At 58.7% G+C, this 21,052-nt stretch overlaps 1 protein-coding gene, 1 long non-coding RNA gene and 1 other non-coding gene across 3 annotated transcripts; all 3 read left to right on the forward strand.

Annotated features, from left to right (window-relative positions):
• Positions 1 to 5,164: 5,164 nt before the first annotated feature.
• On the forward strand, positions 5,165 to 5,845 carry LOC139437046 (uncharacterized). The gene is made up of 2 exons (XR_011646616.1): positions 5,165 to 5,559; positions 5,690 to 5,845. It is a non-coding gene; the product is annotated as an uncharacterized lncRNA (long non-coding RNA).
• Positions 5,846 to 8,352: 2,507 nt separating this feature from the next.
• Positions 8,353 to 17,968, forward strand: EEF2 (eukaryotic translation elongation factor 2). Its single transcript, XM_058282101.2, has 15 exons — positions 8,353 to 8,436; positions 9,408 to 9,622; positions 10,537 to 10,718; positions 10,793 to 11,004; positions 11,411 to 11,589; positions 11,699 to 11,804; positions 12,181 to 12,294; positions 12,557 to 12,695; positions 12,892 to 13,087; positions 14,709 to 14,967; positions 15,118 to 15,225; positions 15,839 to 16,192; positions 16,347 to 16,529; positions 16,606 to 16,738; positions 17,299 to 17,968. The coding sequence occupies exons 1-15, from the start codon at positions 8,434 to 8,436 to the stop codon at positions 17,490 to 17,492; spliced, it is 2,577 nt and encodes an 858-aa protein (XP_058138084.1). The 5' UTR covers positions 8,353 to 8,433; the 3' UTR covers positions 17,493 to 17,968.
• Positions 11,264 to 11,328, forward strand: LOC111763176 (small nucleolar RNA SNORD37). The gene has a single exon (XR_002796093.1). It is a non-coding gene; the product is annotated as a small nucleolar RNA SNORD37 (small nucleolar RNA).
• Positions 17,969 to 21,052: the final 3,084 nt, after the last annotated feature.

Genomic DNA, 21,052 nt, shown 5'->3' on the forward strand with positions numbered 1-21,052 from the left:
GTGCCAGCCCACGAGGAGTGCCAGCCCGTGCGGGAGTGCCGGCCCACGAGGAGTGCCGGCCCACGAGGAGTGCCAGCCCGTGCGGGAGTGCTGGCCCACGAGGAGTGCCGGCCCACGAGGAGTGCCAGCCCGTGCGGGAGTGCTGGCCCACGAGGAGTGCCGGCCCACGAGGAGTGCCAGCCCGTGCGGGAGTGCTGGCCCACGAGGAGTGCCGGCCCACGAGGAGTGCCAGCCCGTGCGGGAGTGCTGGCCCACGAGGAGTGCCGGCCCACGAGGAGTGCCAGCCCACAAGGAGTGCCAGCCCGTGCAGGAGTGCCGGCCCACGAGGAGTGCCGGCCCACGAGGAGTGCCAGCCCGTGCGGGAGTGCCGGCCCACGAGGAGTGCTGGCCCATGAGGAGTGCTGGCCCGTGCGGGAGTGCTGGCCCACGAGGAGTGCCGGCCCACGAGGAGTGCCAGCCCGTGCGGGAATGCTGGCCCACGAGGAGTGCCAGCCCACGAGGAGTGCCGGCCCACGAGGAGTGCCGGCCCACAAGGAGTGCCAGCCCACGAGGAGTGCCAGCCCACGAGGAGTGCCAGCCCACAAGGAGTGCCAGCCCGTGCGGGAATGCTGGCCCACGAGGAGTGCCAGCCCACGAGGAGTGCCGGCCCACGAGGAGTGCCGGCCCACAAGGAGTGCCAGCCCACAAGGAGTGCCAGCCCGTGCGGGAGTGCCGGCCCACGAGGAGTGCTGGCCCACGAGGAGTGCCAGCCCACAAGGAGTGCCAGCCCGTGCGGGAGTGCCGGCCCACGAGGAGTGCTGGCCCACGAGGAGTGCCGGCCCACGAGGAGTGCCAGCCCACAAGGAGTGCCAGCCCGTGCGGCGAGCCGGCCCACGAGGAGTGCCAGCCCACAAGGAGTGCCAGCCCGTGCGGGAGTGCTGGCCCACGAGGAGTGCTGGCCCACGAGGAGTGCCGGCCCGTGCGGGAGTGCTGGCCCACGAGGAGTGCCAGCCCGTGCGGGAGTGCTGGCCCACGAGGAGTGCTGGCCCACGAGGAGTGCCGGCCCGTGCGGGAGTGCTGGCCCATGGGGAGAGCTGATGCAGCAGGATGACGCAACAAAAAGAGACACAAAAAGAGGAGAGACAGTAAGAGATGCAGCAGACCAGGGAGCTGAGGTGGTGCAAGAGAATGAGCGCCTCTCTCCTACTCCGGAAGGTCCCGGGGTCAGTTCCTGGAGCCGCCTAATGAGAAGACAAGCAGACACAGAAGAACACACAGCGAGTGGACACGGAGAGCAGACGAGGGAGGGAGGGGGGTGAAATGAATGAATAAATAAATAAATCTCTTAAAAAAAGGCAACAAAGGAATCTTGGGGGGTGTGTAGTGAGTGGAAGAGGCATAAGGGGGTCTTTGTGGGGGACTACCCATGTTTTGTCTATAACCTTTTTTTTAAGATTTATTTTATTTATTTTTTATTTATTTCTCTCCCCTTCCTCCCGTTGTCTGCTCTCTGTGTCCATTCGCTGTGTGTTCTCCTATGACCGCTTGCATTCTAGTCAGCAGCACCCAGAATCCGTGTCTCTTTTTGTTGCGTCATCTTGCTGTGTCAGCTCTCCGTGTGGGCGGCGCCATTCCTGGGCAGGCTGCACTCTCCTTCGCGCTGGGCGGCTCTCCTTACGGGGCGCACTCCTTGCGCGCGGGGCTCCCCTACGCGGGGGACACCCCTGCGTGGCATGGCACTCCTTGCGCGCATCAGCGCTGCGCATGGGCCAGCTCCACACGGGTCAAGGAGGCCCGGGGTTTGAACCGCGGACCTCCCATGTGGTAGGCGGACGCCCTATCCATTGGGCCACATCCGCTTCCCTGTATGTAATCTTGGTGCTGTTTGTAAAAACAAAACCAAACAAAAAAAACTCATCCAAGTTTTCCCCGACCCTTCTGCGCCCTTTCTATATTCCTCTATGGAGGGTGAACGTCTGTCACAACCTTCCAGCCAAAAAGCGCCCCCGTTTGCCTGATAAATGAGAGAGGCACCCCCCTCCTAGAACAGGCGCTGCCCCCTCCCAGGGGGGCAAATCCGGCCAGGCTGCCTCTTGTTGTATGTCCCGCATGCTAAGAATGGTTTGCATAGGGTTGAAGGAAAAAAACCCAAAGAAGAATATTCCGTGCTCATGGAAAGGATTCGAAATGCACGTTTTTTGCACCCACCAAGAAATTTTATTGGCACCCGGCCACGCCCATTCGTTTCCGCGTTGTGCGTGGCAGAGCCATGAGGGTAGAGGTCGAGAAAACGTGCTGCCCGTGAAATTGGGAACGTTTTCTGTCTGGCCTTTGGAGGAGAAAGCCTGCCCACGCTTGTCCCAGAGCCGGGCCGCGGTGGGCCTGAGTAACGCAGCTGCTTTCCCGCTTTTAAAATATGCCTCTCCTGGGCTTTTCTCAGAGAGCTGGCATTGCAGCCTGCTGGGGGGAGGGTTTGAGGCAGCCACACTGAGATTCTTTCTGTTGCTTTAACACGCCATGGCACTGGCTGTTCCCAAATCCCTGGATTGCCCTCCCCACTTTGGCCCCTTTTCCCATCTTTCAGGTAACGTCCCAAGAGCCTCCTCCTCTGGGAAGCTCTCCCTGATCTTCCAGGGAGGAGGACAGCCCTCCCCTGTTATACCTTCTCCCTGCTCAGTCCCCTTCTCCCTCCTGGCATAATCTGAAAGGTTTGATTTGGGTACACACTTGCGGCCTCATTTTATTGATTTGTTTATTTTTCCACATTTATTTTGTCTATTGATGTCTCCCCACCATGGTTAGCATTTTGCCGTGTCTGCTTGTTGTGTGCTGGTCTTCTTTTTTGGGAGGCACCGGGTACTGAACTTGAGGCCTCCGATGCGGAAGGGAGGTGCCTAATCACCGGAGCCACCTCTTCTCCCTGCTTTGTTGGGTCTCTCATTATGTTTTCCTCCTTGTGTCTCCTGTTGCATTGGCTCACCGCACCTGCCTGTCACGTCAGCTCACCGCCTTGCTCGTCTTCTTTAGGAGGCGCCAGGCACTGAACCTGGACCTCCCATGGGGTAGGCGGGAGCTCACTCGCTTGAGCCACACCTGCTTCCTGATGCCTCCTTTTAATATTTAATTTCCAAGAGGCGGTCAGCTCCACAAGGACACGAGGCCAGGGATTCTTATCATGTGTCCTTGACCCTGGGAACAGCACCAGCCAGGCACACCAGAGGCTCCTAGGAAATATTTGCTGAACCTATGTGCCCTGGTGGGCCTGACAGGTGTACGGAATTCCGTCTGGGGAGAAGCTGTAAACCAGGGTGAAAGGTTGACCGGTAGCACAAAGCCGATGGGTGTGTGTGTACTGGCGGGGATGGGTGGGGTCCGGTGGAAAGCCCCCCCAGCCCTGAGGCCCCAAATGTAGCTTAACAGCAAAGAAATGCAAAACAGCTGGCTGGAGTGGATGTGGCTCGAGTGGCTGGGCACTCGCCTCCCACACGGGAGGTCCAGGGTTGTTCCCAGTGCCTCCTAAAGAAGACAAACAACGAGCAGACATTGAACAAAACAACAAGCAGACAATGAGCAAAAAAACCCCAAAACAAAGCAAGAGTGAAACAGATGAGGGAGTCATTTGGGGTGGGGGTGGGAAAACAAAACAGCTTGCTCAGGGCTCTCAGCTAGGTCCGTAAAGGCTCTTCTAGAAGACGAGTTCTGACTGGCTGTTACATTCCCTGAGACCCACCGGTTTGTGCTTCTGGAGACTGGGGCTGCTCCCACCACTTACAGAAGGAGACCCCGTGCAGGTGTAAGTGAGCCCGTATCTGCCAAGAGGCCTCAGTGTGGCTCGGTGACCACCTGCCAGCTTTCGCCGGGACGCTGCCAGGTTTTCCCTCAGCCCCAGTTTGCTCAACCCTCCAGAGGGAGGCCAAAGGTGCCCTTTCCTGAGGCTACTGAGTGAGAACAAAATGCGTCCAGTGGGGCTGGGACAAAATTACAAGGGCTGTGCCGGAGCCATACTGGACGCCGCGGCGAAAGGCAAACCGAGTAGCACTGATCCAATCCTTTAAAAATATTCTGATAAAAGAATTTCAGTGGATGAAAGTCCACTGAAAATTGCTGTGGACTTTGGAAGCTTTATTTTTTTGAGGGACCGGGGCTGGAACCCACAGCCTTATGCATGGGAAGCAGGCGCTCAACCACTGAGCTACGTCTGCTCCGGGCTTTCATCTTTATTTTTAAAAGATTGTGTAAACATAATATCTTTCTGCACTCCAATGCTCATCATTTTGGCATCATTCGTGATTGCCAAAAGTTCGAAACAACCCGGGTGTCCATCAACCAATGAATGGATAAACAAACTGGCATATTCACTCGATGGGCTATTACGCAGCTGGAAGAAGAAACGCTGTCGTGTAGCATATGTAGCATGGAGGAACCTGGAGGGCGTTATGCTGAGTGAAGCAAGCCAGACACAACAGGACAATGACTGTAGGATTGTGTTACTATGAACTAATATATGGGGTAACATATTTTATGATTCAAAAAAAATTTTTTGTATGTATCCAGTACTTAACTGAGAAATGTATATTTTTATTCAGCCATGTTTTCTTTTTAGTTTTGAATTGTTCATATTTTTAATTATTAAATATACAAAGTAAAGTTAAAAAAAGTAGTATCTCAATGACTGAGTTTTTTGGAACCCCCATCCTAGGCAGCCCTGGCTGCAATGTAGTAGGTGCCTAATAAATGCTTGTAGGGTGAGTGATGGCAATATAATGTATGTAAAATTTAACACTTCCATTGCATGAGGGAACAGTAAGTGTCTGCTAGACATTGGGTGCTGGGTGCTTTTTAAAAAATACTAATTTCTTTAAGCCTTGCAAAAAATCCATAAAATAAGTTCTGTTACTATTCCACATTCTATATGCAGAACCTAAGGCTCAGAGAGGCTAAGTAACTTGCCCAACATAGCACAGCTAGTGAGGGGCAGAATGTAATCTCAGGGTGATGGGCTTTGACTAACCACATCTGAAATACATCTAGTAGTGGGGCAGGATAACTTCCTGATTGAAAAAAGATTTGTTTTTTGTTTTGGTAATGACGTGAACTTTGCCATTTTAACTTTTTTTTTTTTTTAAACTAGGCCAAGAACTTTATGAGCCTTTGTTTTCAAACTTTATTTCCAGGCTTCTTCCGCTTAATTAGCTGCAAAGAACAAACCGTGCAGAGGCAAAAACTAGAGACAGCTGCAGTGCCCTTGAGCTGAAAAAATATTAGAGATCTAGATTTTCTTCGACCCTGCAGCAGAACAACTTTAAAAAAGCAGTCACAGTCTTAACAGCCGCTCCAAGGGACTTCAAGTTCTGACTTCTTCAGGAGCGGCTCAGTTCGGCTTGCCTTATTTCTGGAAGCCTCAGGAAAATTCTCAACATCTGGAACTTTCTTGCTCCTCTCCGGGAGAAAGGGGTGCTTTTTCCACCCCCAGATTGTTTGGGCAGAGCTTCAACAAGATTCCTTAAATTAGCCAGACTGTAGCACCAAGCTGGTTTAAGATGCTGGATTTCTCCCAGCTGCTTCGTCTCAGTGTGGCTGGTAAGGGGGACAGCGTTGGTGGGTGGAGCTGCCTGAATTTTAGCGTTGTAAAGGCGCATGGCCATCCCTTGGTTTGCAAACTATTCACCTGCTCATTACCAGAGACCTCGTTTACCCCTCATTTCTTCAGGTGCTGTAGCTACTCTACGGACCATCTTCTTTCTGCAAGCAGTCCCTTTCCCCTGGCGACTGGTGGCTGCAGTTCGGCGAGTGTCTCCTGGTCCAGGATAATTCCTTTCACCCAAACCCGTTCAGCTGCCCCCATTAAACCATATTTTTTTTTCAAGTATGCTTTTTTTTAGCCACAGTCTGCTCCACCCTTACTAGCTGCGGAATCTTGGGCGAAGGACTTCTCTGAAGCTCAGTTTTCCCATCCGTCAACGAGCCCACCCGAAGCCCAGGACGTGAGGGGCCTTAAATGAATGACTTGATTTTCAGCAAGTCTGGGCGGCGCCTGGGAGTAAACGACCGAGCCGCCGAGAGGCGCGGCGCGCAGTGGCGGCCGGCGGCCAGCAGGGGTCGCCGCCGGGCCCCCCGGCCCTCCCGGGCGCCGCAGCGGGCGCACGCGCAGCAGAGGCTCCCTGCAGAGGAGGGAATGTTGGTTTTTTTTGGTTAGTTTTGGGCTGCCGGTCCCTGGCCGCCCCGCCCCCGCCCCCGCCCGTATTTATGACTGCAGACCCTGAACCTGGCTGCCTTTGCCCGGCGCTGAGGACCCCGCTCCCGGCCGCTGCGGGAGCGCGGGGGGCGGGGGCGGGGGAGGTCGCCCCCTGCAGCTGGCGAGCATCTGGGGCGTCCCTGGCCGCTGCGGGGTGGGAGGCGCCGCGGGGGAAGGACGGGAGGTCTGCGATCGGCGTAAACTCCCTCCCTTCTTTATCTTACGTTTCACCCAATTGTCTCCAAGAAAAGCAAACTCTTCCCGGGAGAGCAAATCCGACCCCCCACCCCACCCCCATACGCACGAAAACCTTCGCATTTTCGTGTCTGCAATGCCCCGTTTTTTTTTGCAAAGAAGGAAGGACAAACGGCTGCGAAGGGACGCGGGACCCAGCACCCAGCGGGTGCTCAATGCATTCAAAGACGTAAACACGTGTTTAAAGGGAAAACGGGAAACTGGATACCCATCTGCTGAGAACGCGCCCTCCAAACGGCGCCAGGGCATGCCTCGTCAAACTGATCCAAAAACGAGCTAAGAACGCGCCCCGAGCCTCGGTCGTTTAAGAGAGAGGTATCGAGCAGCTCCTCGCTGCCTCAGTTTCCCCCTGGGTCCCGCGGGATGGCGGCAGCGGAAGCCACTGTTAGCTAAACGCGATCAGGGCTGTGACCACGAGAAGCCAAAGGCGTCGCGCATTCGCGGGGGTCGGGGGTGCACAGGCTTACTTCAAGGTCCAGAAGCGAACGGGCGTGGCTTTCTGCGGACGCTCGCCTCTCCCCCCCGTAGCCCGAGAAGCCCCCGCCCCCCAGGTGTTGAGAGTGGGTCTAAGGGAAGGGCTCTCCAGGGGGCTTTGCTTCGCGCCCACGAGGGCGCACTCGTGGACGCGAGAGACACTTCCTGAGCGCCCACGAGGTGCCGTGAACCGAAGTGGGCTCTCTCTCCAGAATAAAAAATCTCAATGGGATGCCAATTCGCTCCCTCGAGCCAAAGATCTAGAATACAACTTTCTCAGGGTCAGATCAGGACACAAATGCTAAACAGTCTTCCTGCGCCTCCTCCTGGACAGGAAATGAGCTAAAAAATGAAATCGCACGCGCCAGGCGCTCAGCCCGCCGCCTGACAGGCGTAAACCAGGTCTCGGAACAAAAGTTCCATTAGTAGCAAGGACTGCTAATTAAAAGAGCGAACCGTGCCTTGAGCTCGGCGTCCTAGGGGCTAATCTCTTGCCACGTGTGGAACTCATTTTACTTTCCCGAGAAGGTAGCCCTGAACACTCCTTTTTTACAGACGAGGAAACTGAGGCACAGAGAGAGTCAAGTAACTGGTGGAAGGAAAGGCACAGTGGCGGAGCTAGTGAGATCCTTTACTCACTGCTCTTTCCATAGCGCCTCAAATAATGCCTGGGACACTGCAGCTATCAGTGCGCAATTCAACACCTGCTTATGAAAAAGCCTTTTTATTTTGAAATAGAGATTCACAAGGAATTACAAAAATAGAGGGGTCCCAAGTATCCTTGACCCAGCTTCTCCCAGGGGTATCACTTTACTTAATAAGATCAAAGCCGGGAAATTGCCCTTGGTAAGACTCACCAGGGGGCAATTGATCAGGAGTTCTTAACCATTTTTGTTCCATCACCCCTTTGCCAGTCAGGTGAAAACCATGGACCCCTTCCTAAATCCACACTATCCTGCGGATTATTTAATAACTATATCCCACGCACACTCACACGTCCCCGCGAGAATCATGTTTTTGTTTTTTTAAAATTTCAATTCAAGCTCACGGACCCCAAAGAACCCCAGTTCTTGACCGTGAAATGTGCTTGTAAAACAGAAGTGCTGGGCGTCCTGGAAGCTGATAAGAGTTGCTTGTTACTAGTCTCAGCTCAAACGGCGCTCTTGCTTTGGCGGACCCGAATATTTCATCCCAGCTTGGGGCAGACCCGCGCGGTCCCGGAAAATCCACCGTGGGAACGCAGCCCCTGCCCTCTGCGGCAGCCAGGCCGGCGCCTCACGGGTTAAGCGCCGCGAGGGCGTCCCTGCGCCTGCGCGCGGCGACCCTTCGCCCCGCCCCCGCAGCGCGGTCAGCTGACCTGCCCAACCGGCGTCGGCCTATAAAAGGCCTGGCGTTGACGTCAGCGTTCTCTTCCGCCGTCGTCGCCGCCATCGTCGGCGCGCTTGGCCTCGCTCGGATCTGCCTGGGAGAATCCACCGCCATCCGCCACCATGGTGAGCGGGCGCCGGCCGGCCGGCGGCCGGGGGCTGCGGCGGCGCCTCGGCGGGGTCGGCGCTGCCGGCTGTGGGGCCGCCCGGGCGCCGGGGGCGGGAGACATGGCGGCGGGGCCGGCGGGCGCGGGGCCGGGGGAGCGGCCGCCGCCATGTCTGCGCGCCCCGCGCTCGCCCGGGCCGCGGGGCTGCTTCCGGGGGGCGCCGCGCGCCTCGCCGGGGCCCGGGCCGGGGTGGGGTGGGGGTGGGGGTGACGATGTGGCAGGCGCCGTAATGGCCGGGCGCCGCCGTGGCTCCTTATGGCACCCGCGGGCCGGGGGTGGTTGGAATTTCTGGGGGGGGACCCGTGGGGGGCAGCGGGATGGCAAAGCCGAGACGTAGCGAGACCCCCGCTCCTGGGAGCGGCGTGTAACCTTGGTTTGGGTCCTTGTCCTTTACACGTCTCTCTTCTGTGAAAAATGGATTTCTGAGCCACGAGGTGGAAGCTTGTGCTTTTTGGGGTCCCCCCAAAAGCTCCCTAGCTTGCCCGGGGGTGGCATATGTAAAAATGCCACGTACTAGGTGGCATCCAAGGGTGACCTTGGATTTTAAAGAGATCTTTGGGCAAAGGAAGGGTGGGGCGGCAGTGGCAACCCCAAAGCGCTGTGGGGGAGGCCCCCTGTCCCCGTATATTTGAAGGGATCCCCTCGTATCCGTAGCCGACCTCAAGGAAATTTGTCCTCAACCTCAGAGACTTCTTTTCCAGCCCCCCCCCCCCCTTTTGGGTTGTCACCTCCAAATGAATAAATGACAGCTGGACTTGGGATTTCTTTGGCGTCTTGGGGGAGTGGTTTTTGGGGAGGCGTCCCCGCGGTGGCCCAGTGAGACTGGGAAGTTGGGGTGGGAGCGGCAGGGCCGCCCGCTGACCCCCAGACGGAGTTCCAGGCGGGTCCCAGGGCCGCGCTGAGCCTCCCCCCCGTCCCTCCGGCGCCCAGGTGAATTTCACAGTGGACCAGATCCGGGCCATCATGGACAAGAAGGCCAACATCCGGAACATGTCCGTCATCGCCCACGTCGACCACGGCAAGTCCACCCTGACGGACTCCCTGGTCTGCAAGGCGGGCATCATCGCCTCCGCCCGCGCCGGGGAGACCCGCTTCACCGACACCCGCAAGGACGAGCAGGAGCGGTGCATCACCATCAAGTCGACGTGAGCGCCCCGGGCTTGGGCTTGCCCTCTGGACCTGGGCGGGCGGCGGGCGGCCCCGGCCCCGGGGGGTGGGGGAGGCCGGCGGCCAGCGCCCGCCCTCTGCCGGGAAACCCCTGGCACCGGCTCAGCCCCGGGAGGCCGGTCTCGAATCCAGGGGAGACAGAAGGGAAGGGTCAGCAGCTCGCGTGCAGGGTTCAGGGGTGGGCCAGTGTTGGGGGCTGCAGGGCCTCGGAGAGGCTGGGGTTAACCCAGTGGCTCCTTCCGGGGAGGGAGGGGGTGCAGTTTTATCCCGTGAGGCGTGTTTGGCAATGTCTGGGGACTGCTGGGGTTGTCACGACTGGGAGGCGAGCTGCTGGCGGCACGGGAGGCTGCCGAGCCCTCAAGGCAGCCTGGGAAGGGCGGCCGTGACCGGCGTGTCCCTGTCCCCAACAGTGCGAGGTCGAGGAGCCCACGGCAGAGTGAGGGCGCTGGCCGTGGGCTGCAGGGGCTGGCAGGTGCTTGGTCGCTCGCCTTCAGCTTTTTTCTTCTGGGGTTGGGGGAGAGGAGGGTGGGGTTGGGGGAGAGGGGGGCAGGGTCGGGGGTCGCTTTTGGGGTACCCGGGGTCTGGCTTCCCAGAGCAGGGGTCGTGTGTCTGGGTGGGCTGGTCGTGGAAGGGGAGGAGGACTGGGCAGTGCGCCCTGCAGGCTGTCCAGGTGAAGTCTGTCTGGGGATGAGCCACGCAGGGGAGGGGCGGTGGGGTGGCCTTGAGCTTGCCCTGGCTTTATTGGCATCGCAACCCCAGGAGTTGAAGGCCGTCCGTCCTGACCCTTGGGGCGGGTCCTGGGTGCAAGTAGGGGTCTTGGGGAGGCCCCCACAGGCCTGCGTGCTTGTGGGCTCCTGGCTGGCTCGGCCCGACCCCTCGCCCCTCTCGCCAGTGCCATCTCCCTCTTCTACGAGCTCTCTGAGAACGACTTGAACTTCATCAAGCAGAGCAAGGACGGCTCCGGCTTCCTCATCAACCTCATCGACTCCCCTGGGCACGTGGACTTCTCCTCAGAGGTGACAGCCGCCCTCCGGGTCACCGATGGCGCCCTGGTGGTGGTGGACTGCGTGTCAGGTAAGCAGGGGCCGCCTCCCCGCAGAGCCCCCGGGACCCCGGCCCCGGGTGACAGACCCCCGTCCCGGCCGCAGGCGTGTGCGTGCAGACGGAGACGGTGCTGCGGCAGGCCATCGCCGAGCGCATCAAGCCGGTGCTGATGATGAACAAGATGGACCGGGCCCTGCTCGAGCTGCAGCTGGAGACGGAGGAGCTCTACCAGACCTTCCAGCGCATCGTGGAGAACGTCAACGTCATCATCTCCACCTACGGCGAGGGCGAGAGCGGCCCCATGGGCAACATCATGGTGCGTCCGTGGGCCCGCGTCCCCTCCAGGCCTGGCTCTGCCCTCGGAGCTCAGCGGGGCCACTCTGGGTGGGGGCAGGAGGGTTGGTGAGAGACTTTCACCAGTGACATTGGGGAGACAGGAAAGGGGTGGGGTGGTTTAAAACTGAGTCCACCTGGCTCTTTGGGGGATGCTGGGTGGGCAGCCTACCTCGGGAGGGAGGGCACAGGTGTTGGGGCCACCTGGCAGCTGGGTGGGGGCGGAGGCAAGCAGGCAGCTGGTAGGTGATGACTGCAGTTTCTTCACTTTGACCTGACGTCTTCTGAAGAAACCCAGTGTCTGATGCTGGCAGTGCCCGGGGGCTCGGCTGCTCTGCTCGGGCCTCCCCGCCTCCCCCTCATGGCCCGCCGGGGCTTCCTTCCCGCAGATCGACCCCGTCCTGGGCACCGTCGGCTTTGGGTCCGGCCTCCATGGCTGGGCCTTCACCCTGAAGCAGTTCGCCGAGATGTACGTGGCCAAGTTTGCCGCCAAGGGCGAGGGCCAGCTGGGGCCTGCCGAGCGGGCCAAGAAGGTGGAGGACATGATGAAGAAGCTGTGGGGTGACCGGTGAGTGCGGGCCGGGGGAGACCCCCCCTGGAGCCCTGCCCCTGCGCCTCCCTGTGGCTGCCCACCCTGTCCCCATAACGCAGGGCGCCTGGGCCTTCTCTGCCACCAGGTACTTCGACCCAGCCAACGGCAAGTTCAGCAAGTCCGCCACCAGCCCTGATGGGAAGAAGCTGCCCCGGACCTTCTGCCAGCTCATCCTGGATCCCATCTTCAAGGTGAGGCCTGAGAGCCAAGGCGAGCCGGGTGTGCCGTGCGCACGTCCTCTGTGATCCTGCGGCTCCAGCAGGCTGGCACCCGTCCTGCTGCTGATTGCTGCGCAGCGTGTAGGGTGGGTGCTCCAGGCACAGGCAGGCGGAGGGGGCACCCCGAGATTCCTGCAGGGGAATGGGAGTGGGGTGACGAAAGAGGGGAATTGTGATGGCTTCATAAGTCAGGCTCTGAGTCCACAGTGAGGGTCTCCAGCCTCCACGTTCCCGGGCCCACCCTCCTGTGGCGGGGGAGCAGGGCTGCTGCAGCCTGGCCCCGTGGCTGGCCTTGGCCTCCAGCAGGAATTGCGTTGCCAAGTGCACTCTTTTGCCGCCGTGGCCTCAGGTGTTTGATGCCATCATGAATTTCAAGAAAGAGGAGACAGCAAAACTGATTGAGAAGCTGGACATCAAGCTGGACAGCGAAGATAAGGACAAAGAAGGCAAGCCGCTCCTGAAGGTGAGCGGGCGGCCCCGGGGGCCCAGCCCTGGCCCTTGTGGTCCCCTTTGCCCAGCAGAGCTCAGGCAGCCACCGGGGAGGGGGAGCGGGCGCTTGCTCGGGCTCCTGCGCTGCAGCCCTGTTGCAGAAACCCCGAGCTCTTGGGGTCACGGTGCTCTAATGACGCCCATGTGCTCAGCTTCCCCATGGGAGGGGAGATGGGTGCCTGATCTGAGGGTCTCAGCTGTCCCCAAAGCTGTCCCTCTGACCCCGCCCTGTGCAGGCTGTGATGCGCCGCTGGCTGCCCGCCGGGGACGCCTTGCTGCAGATGATCACCATTCACCTGCCCTCGCCTGTGACGGCCCAGAAGTACCGCTGCGAGCTGCTGTACGAGGGGCCCCCCGACGACGAGGCCGCCATGGGTAGGGGCAGCGCTGCGCCTCGCTGGCCTGGCTCTGGGCTCTTGCTTCCGCCGCCCCGGGTTGGGCCGGCCGTTGGCGGTGCCCGGGCAGAGCCTGTGGCTCCCGAGGTCTATTGGCTGCTCGGCTTCAGGGCCTCTGGAGGGCGAGCGCAGCACGAGGCCGCAGGAGTCACTCTCCGTGGGGTCTCTCTCCTCAGGCATCAAAAGCTGTGACCCCAAAGGCCCTCTGATGATGTACATTTCCAAGATGGTGCCCACCTCTGACAAGGGCCGCTTCTACGCCTTCGGGCGCGTCTTCTCGGGGCTGGTGTCCACGGGCCTGAAGGTCAGGATCATGGGCCCCAACTACACGCCCGGGAAGAAGGAGGATCTCTACCTGAAGCCCATCCAGAGGTGAGCGCGGGGCCGCCGGGGCTGTCCCCCACACCCCCGAGCGCAAGCCCCGAGCGCCGTGTCCACTCTGCAGGTGGGCAGGCTCCCTGGAGGGGCTGGGGGGCTGGCTACCGCGGCCCCTGCTCTTGGCTTTATTAGATGTGAGTCACAGGAAAGTCAGGCAGAAAGCACGCGTCAGCACGTCCGCCTGCCAGCACCCCTGGCCGAGGTGCGGGGCTCGGGTGGCTCCTGAGGGGGGCATGCGTTGTAATTGGACCGCTACCTAGAACCCAGGGCTCCACGGCAAGACTCACTGCGTTGGGAGGGTTCTGGACTTGGTAAATAAGCGTTTTAGTCACGTGCACAGCCTAAAACGCCTTCCCTCGTAACCACCAGTAATCTAATTCAGTGCTGTCACGCCGCCACTGTCAGAGGAGCATCAACCCAGTAGACACTTAGCAGCTTAAGCAGTAACTCCCTGTTCCTGCCACCACCTGTGTCCCAGGAACCTGGGTGGCGCCTTCTGACTGCTTTTTTGCTTGTTGTCGTTTCATATTGTTGAGATCACAAAGCCCCTGTCCTGTGATGTCGGGTTTAGTTTATTCCTCATCAAGGTGCTTTGAGGTTTGTTCTTGTCACGGGTATCAGGACCTTGTTCCTTTTTTACGGCTGAGTGCTGTGCCATTGTATAGAGTATTTTGTTGATCCTTTCACCTGTCGACGGACACCTGGCTGGCGTCCATCCTCTGGTGGTTGTGACTCTGGCTCTGGGAACACAACTCGGGCATGCACATGTCTGTTGGAGCCCGGCCTTTCACTCCGGGATCTGTACCTAGGAGTGGGATTGCCCATGTAACGTTCCATCTGTATCTCTGAAAAAGCACCGGGCTTCCCCAGCAGCTACACCGTCCCACACCCCACCACCAGAGAACCAGCGTCTACCCCACATTCTCGCCGGTGCTTGTAGTTTGTAATTTTTTTTAATGGGTGCCATTTTAGTGAGTGTGAAATGCTTTGCAGATGATTTGCATTTCCTTAACAGCCAGCGATGTTGAGCCTGTCTTCCTGTGCTTTTTGGCTATTTTATCAGGAGAAATGTCCGATTTTTTGCCCATCTGAAAATTTTTTAAGCGGGTTGTCTTTTTATCACTAAGACGTAGGATTTCTTTTGAGGATGTTGGTTACGATTAAAACTGTGGTTGGACATGGGGTTTTCAAGTGTTTCCACTTGCCGAGTAGGTCCTGTTTACTTTTGTGATGGTCATTTGATGCACGAAGGTTCTTAATTCTGGTGAGGTCTGGCCTCTGTGTTTTTACTTCGTTGCTTCTGCCTTGAGCGTAATGGCTGAGGGGCCCTCGCGGGGCAGCAGGGCCTGCAGGCGCCTGCCTGCTTTTTCCTCGAGGAGCTCATTCTTTCGGACTCAGTTCCACTCTTGGTGGAGGTGGGGTGACGTAGGGGTCCGCTGTCCTGCATTTGGGCGTCCAGGCGGCCCCCGTTTACTGCTTGGGCCTCAGCCTCCGAGGTGGAGGCCGTTTTACCACGTACCAGGGGGTAGCCAAGGCTCCTGGTGGGTGGATGGGCGGGGCGGGGCCCGGCCTGGGGACCTGGCGGGTGGGCTTAGCTGCGGTGCCCCTCCCGCAGGACGATCCTGATGATGGGCCGCTACGTGGAGCCCATCGAGGACGTGCCCTGCGGGAACATCGTGGGGCTGGTGGGCGTGGACCAGTTCCTGGTGAAGACGGGCACCATCACCACCTTCGAGCACGCCCACAACATGCGCGTGATGAAGTTCAGCGTCAGCCCCGTCGTCAGGGTTGCTGTGGAGGCCAAGAACCCCGCTGACCTGCCCAAGCTGGTGGAGGGGCTGAAGCGGCTGGCCAAGTCGGATCCCATGGTGCAGGTGGGCCGCTGCGGGCGTGACGGGGAGTGGGGGGCACGGGGCGCCGCTGGCAGCCGTGGCGGGAAACCTTCCCAAGAGAACAGGAAACTTGGGGCCCAGGAGCACCCACCTCGGGGTCTGCACTCACTGCTGGCGCTTGGCTCCCTGCAGTGTATCATCGAGGAGTCGGGGGAGCACATCATCGCGGGGGCAGGTGAGCTGCACCTGGAGATCTGCCTGAAGGACCTGGAGGAGGACCACGCCTGCATCCCCATCAAGGTGGGCCAGGCGCGCACCTGCCGGGGGCGGGGGCAGGGGCACCCAGGCAGCGCGGGGATCTGTCCGCAGCCAGCCTGTGACCTCCACGGACTGCGGACTCAGGTTTCAGTCCCTTTGTACAGAGCCAAGGAGCTCAGGTGTGCAGGTGCTTTTCCACTGGATGTGGGGCTTGGCCACAAGCTTCCCGCAGTCTCATCAGGCCTCAAGCCTTTTTGCTCTTGTGTTTCCTGGCCATAGAAAGTAAACATTGTGTTTTCTGGCCATAGAAAGTAAGCATTGATCAAGTTCTCACGTTGCAGAGGGATGGCCCTCGACTGTCTCGGGGATGTGAACAGTGTAGCATTTTTCGTTGTCTGTAATAACACAATGTGTACCCCAACCCGGGCTTGGGCCAGTCCTGCGGGAGCAGGCAGCCTGCCACGGGCCCGTGGTCCTGCCCTGCACGCACTACTTGGGGACAGCTCTGTGCCCCGTAGGCGGGCTTGTCTGTGGCAGTCAATGGCAGTCTGTGTGGCCTCGCTCACCAGGAGAACCTTTAAAACCTGATGCCCTTTGGAAAGCCGCTGCTGCTTGCCAGTAGGTGTGACTGCCGTGTTGTCGTTTCTCCCTGCAGAAATCTGACCCAGTCGTCTCGTACCGCGAGACGGTCAGCGAGGAGTCGAATGTGCTCTGCCTCTCCAAGTCCCCCAATAAGCACAACCGGCTGTACATGAAGGCGCGGCCCTTCCCCGACGGCCTGGCCGAGGACATCGACAAGGGCGAGGTGTCTGCCCGCCAGGAGCTCAAGCAGCGGGCGCGCTACCTGGCCGAGAAGTACGAGTGGGACGTGGCCGAGGCCCGCAAGATCTGGTGCTTCGGGCCAGACGGCACCGGCCCCAACATCCTCACCGACATCACCAAGGGCGTGCAGTACCTCAACGAGATCAAGGACAGCGTGGTGGCCGGCTTCCAGTGGGCCACCAAGGAGGTGTGTGTGGCGGGGGCGCCTGTCCTCGCCCCGGGACTTGCTGCGAGAACTCAGCTGCTCGGCAGATAGTGGCGCAGCCCTGGGAAAGGGGCCCGGAGTGGGCTGCGGGTGGGGGGCTGCCCACCTGTGACGGCGGGCTCTGCCCGTCCCGCAGGGTGCGCTGTGCGAGGAGAACATGCGGGGGGTCCGCTTTGATGTCCACGACGTGACGCTGCATGCCGACGCCATCCACCGCGGGGGCGGCCAGATCATCCCCACGGCCCGGCGCTGCCTCTACGCCAGCGTGCTCACCGCCCAGCCCCGCCTCATGGAGCCCATCTACCTTGTCGAGATCCAGGTGAGGGGCTGCCCCGCAGCCGCTGGCGCCGCTCCCCTGCTCCCGAGCAGAGCCTCACAGCCTCTTTCTCTGACAGTGCCCGGAACAGGTGGTCGGCGGCATTTACGGTGTTCTGAACCGGAAGCGGGGCCACGTCTTCGAGGAGTCCCAGGTGGCCGGCACCCCCATGTTTGTCGTGAAGGCCTACCTGCCTGTCAACGAGTCCTTCGGTGAGTGTGGCTGTGCGGGTTGCAGCCCCCAGGCCCCTGGCCACTCGGTCGGCCGAGCTGGGGGACCTGGTCCCGTGTGCTGATGCTCAGGCCAGCCCTGTTCCAGGAGGGGACCTGGGGGGGGGTGGCGGGGGTGGCGATGTCTGCAAGTGGCAGCCCAGTTCCAGGCTGCCCTGAAGACGGGCGGGGGCCAGGCTTAGCCCCCAGTGTGGGCCCCCACTGCACGAGCTTGGAGGGAAAGTGGCTTCCTGGTCCCACAGCCAAGAAGGGCGTCTGGTTAGGGCTCCGTCTGCCGCACGGGCCGGGGTGTCAAGGCGCAGGCCCCTCTGGAGGGGAGGGGAGCCCAGCAGGGTGGTGTCTAAGCCAGCTTAGGGGGCGCTCAAGGGTGGCGCGTTGAGGGCCTGCCCACGGGGCTGTGGCATTCCATCTTCCCCTTGTGGGTGGGCATGGGGTGAGCCTAGCGCCCTGGGCTGTAGGCTCCGAGGGGCTTACCTGGTGGACAGGGAGCAGTGGCCGGGCTGGCACGGCTGCCCACTGAGGCTTCCTCTGTGCCCCCGCAGGCTTCACCGCCGACCTGAGGTCCAACACCGGCGGCCAGGCCTTCCCGCAGTGCGTGTTCGACCACTGGCAGATCCTGCCTGGAGACCCCTTCGACAGCACCAGCCGCCCCAGCCAGGTGGTGGCTGAGACCCGCAAGCGCAAGGGCCTGAAGGAGGGCATCCCCGCCCTGGACAACTTCCTGGACAAGTTGTAGGCGCCCACGGGCCCTGCCCGCTCCCGGCCGCGTGGCTGGCACCACGAGACTGTCCAGACGCAGGGACCCTCTGCCTGAAAGGTTTCGGGGCCCGCCCCGGGCCGTCATTCAGCGTTAACACTCAATGCCGTTTCTGCCGATATTTATTTTAGGAGGTTGAGGGGCGGCTGCTACGCCCTCTGCACAGGGACTTATTTGGCTGGCAGGGTGGGGACGGGGTGGGGCACCAATGCTATTTTTTTTCCATTTCTTCAGAGGGAATTTCAAATGTCCAAAAAAAACTAACAGTAAATAAACGCATTAAGAGGTTTATCTGGGTGAACGGCCGGTAGCAGGATCCTCCGGAAAGGACGACTGAGCGGGCGGCTCTCACTCTCTGGACAGAAACTCGAGGGCAGGAAGCCCTGTGTGGCGTCTCCACGGGCCCCTGCAGCTGTATCGGCGCCATTGGAGTAATAAATTTACATGGTGGTGACCGCCTGCATCTAGCGCACCTTTGTTCTCCGCCACCTGCACGGCCGGCTCGGAAGAGCAGGCGCTCTGGTCCATTGGCTGTGGCCGGCGGCGGATCCTCGTGGGGAGGTGGTTGTGGCCTCAGGTTTGGCCCCGGCCCTGGTCTAGGGTCAGGCAGGTGTGTGGACATTAGCTCGACGCAGTAACACGGCTCCTCTGTCCCTGGCATCTTCACCCAGAGCCTCCGCCAGCCAGGCAGGGCTGCCCAGTGGACCTTGGTGTGATCCTGCCAGTGTCTGAGCTGTCCCGAGACCTGAGCCCCTGCCCCAGGGTGGCTGCTAAGGACCAGAATGCTTTGTTGTGAGTAAATCTCGGCTGGTGGCCACTCTCTAGCACGGAGTCAGTGCTCAGTGGGGGGGTGCTCCCAGCCCTGTAGGGTCCCCGGGGCTGGTGGCAACCTGTGATTCCTTTGAGGAACAGTGGGAGGTATTTAAACTGGGAATTTGCCCATTAAGTACAGACGTGGGGCCACCAGCGGGAGGGGGTGGCCAGCCTGTGGCCCTTTACTGCCCAGCGCCAGCCACAGCTGAGGCCCCAGCTACAGCTTACCATTTGCCCAGTCTGCAAGAAACAGTTGGTTTTAAGATGTTTTAAAAAAAAAAAACAACTAAAGTTTTGTAAATTTGAGCAAAAAGGGGAATAATTATTGAGATAACAATGAAGTTTGGGTTTTAGTTACTGAGTTGGGTTTGTAATGGGCAATGAGCTTCCTAGCAGCCAAAGCAGTGAGACACTAGTAAGGAAATTTGTAAAATATATTATATAGAAATAGAGCTTAAGAAGTTAGTGATACATGTTCAGGGTAATATACTGTACAATATACTAACATATTGTGCAGGTACAAAATAGTTGTAGGTTTGTTGGCTAAAATCAATCCCATATAAATCTGCAGGAGAAGTCTTAGATGTATTTCTGAGGGTTGTCCAAGACTCACTTGATGTGCTGTCCCTCGTTTTTTCACGAGACTTCCAGAACAGCCTGCTGTTCCTGTTTGGGGCAGTGGGTCCTCCTGTGCCGGGGGCCGGTGGGTGGCCACTCAGAGCTCTCGTCCTGGCCCTCTGCTCGAGGGAGCCTTGATCCTTGCTAGCCTTGAGCCCATCTCACAGGGAAACGTTTCCAGAAGGGGACTTGGCAAGACTTGAGCGCGGCCGATTGTGTTTACGTAGCAGCATGCAGGGGCACGAGTGGCTTCCGCGTGGTCTGGGGACACCGGGAACAGTGCTGCCACCTTGGTGAGGTCCAGCAAGTTGGAAGGAAACGGCAGCCTCGACGTCTCAACGCGCTCACCTTAACCAGGAGAGTGGCCCAGGGACTAAGCCGTAGCCTGCCGCCAGTGCTCGTCGGTGACTGGTGACACTGGCTTTCTAATTTGGGTCAAGACTTAATATTTATTAACAAGAGTTTGCTTAAAAATGCAAAAACCAAAAACCAGATGTGGTTAAGGAATACTGCCTGAGGACAGGGTTTTCTGGGCTCAGATACGCTTGACGCCGGCGCCAGCGGCTCTGCTCCCTTCCTTGAGCCTGTTTCCTCTCGGGTCTTTACAGGGTTGTTGGAAGAGCTAAATGAAATATGTAGAAAGTCTTCAGAAAGTTGCCTGGCGCAGGCCAAGCCCTTTTTAATACTGGCTACTGTTAACCTTGTGTTGTCTGAAGGGTTTGTCTTTTTATTTCAATGTTTTTAAAACTTGTGACTCTTTAAAAAAACTAATACGAAGGGAAAGATGTCACCAAAATGGCAGAGTTAGAGAGCTCCAGGTGCTTGCCCTCCTCCCCACCCCCCAAAACCCCACCACAGCAGGTTGGCAAAAACCCGTCGGGATCAACCTGTGCAGAACTCTGGAGTCTACTAAAAAACAACCAGGGGAAAACTTGGAAGTGGCTGTGTGGTGGTAAGAGAGGGCTATGCCGTTTGCAACTGCCCCAGGTCAGCGGTGGCTGCGCACCTCTTGTACAAAGCCAGTGAAGTGGACCTCAAAAGAACGGGCAGTGGTTGGCTTGGAGCTTCCTAGAGGACTGGCACAGGGGCTTGCCTGTCTCACCCCGACTTGGCATTTCCAGGGCTGGGCTAGCATCCCAGCTGGCTTTTGTGAGAAGCTTTTAGAGCCAATGGCTGCAGCAGCCTTGGGCCAAGGAGAGCAATAGACTGCAAAGCCTGGAAAGCAAGAGCCTCCCGCGTCTACTGGGGAGCTGGTCACACGTGTGCCCAGTCGAGGCCTGAGAAGACCCAAGCTCTTGTGGTCGGACTTGCTGGAGAAGAAAAGGAACCGCTGCCATGTAAGAGTCATAAAGCGTGGGGCCCCAAGAGGCAGGGCCTGTGCAGCAGCCCAAGGAGACCGGCCTTGCTACATGCCTGGTAGCTTAGCCCTGAACTTGGGAAGAGAGCTGAGATGGATACAGGAGGCCCGGAAAGATATAAACCCTGTGTCAGAAGATAGGACTGCAGGATCACTTAGCGTGATACCCCAAGAGGCTGGGCCCACGGAGCAGCTCAAGAGGAACAGGTTGGCCTGGCAGGGAAGGCTGAGCCTGGACAGACCGTGGCAGCCGTCTTGCTTGACCACGTGGCAACATGCCTTGATCAGCCGTAGCTGACTTGGTGAGAAAGCTTCTCTGATAGTTCCTCAGCTTAGACTTCATGGACTTGGAACTGTGAACTTTTACCCAAATAAATCCCCTTTATAACAGCCAACAGATTTCTGGTACTTTACATGGACAGCTGTTTGGCAGACTCTACAAGCAGGAAGTAAAGGCTAAGGTAGAGTGGTAAGAGGCCTAAATAAACCAACAGGGTCCCCCAATGTAGAGCCAATCCGCAAAGACTGGGAAAGTAGTTTTGTTTTCTTAGCTCCAGGTGGTGGTCTTTGTTGTTGTTTTTAGGAGGTACCAGGTATCGAACCCAGTACCTCATACATGGTGGTCAGCCACTTGAGCTACATCTGCTCCCTTTGCCTTTTTTTTTTTAAAGGCATAAAACAAGGCTAATGGAACACAGGCTCCAGTGACCACCCAAGGAACAGACTTCACAAAAGAGCTTAGAAAAACCAT

The sequence above is a fragment of the Dasypus novemcinctus genome, chromosome 19 (genome assembly GCF_030445035.2).
Source record: "Dasypus novemcinctus isolate mDasNov1 chromosome 19, mDasNov1.1.hap2, whole genome shotgun sequence".
In the NCBI taxonomy this organism is placed as follows: Eukaryota; Metazoa; Chordata; class Mammalia; order Cingulata; family Dasypodidae; genus Dasypus; species Dasypus novemcinctus.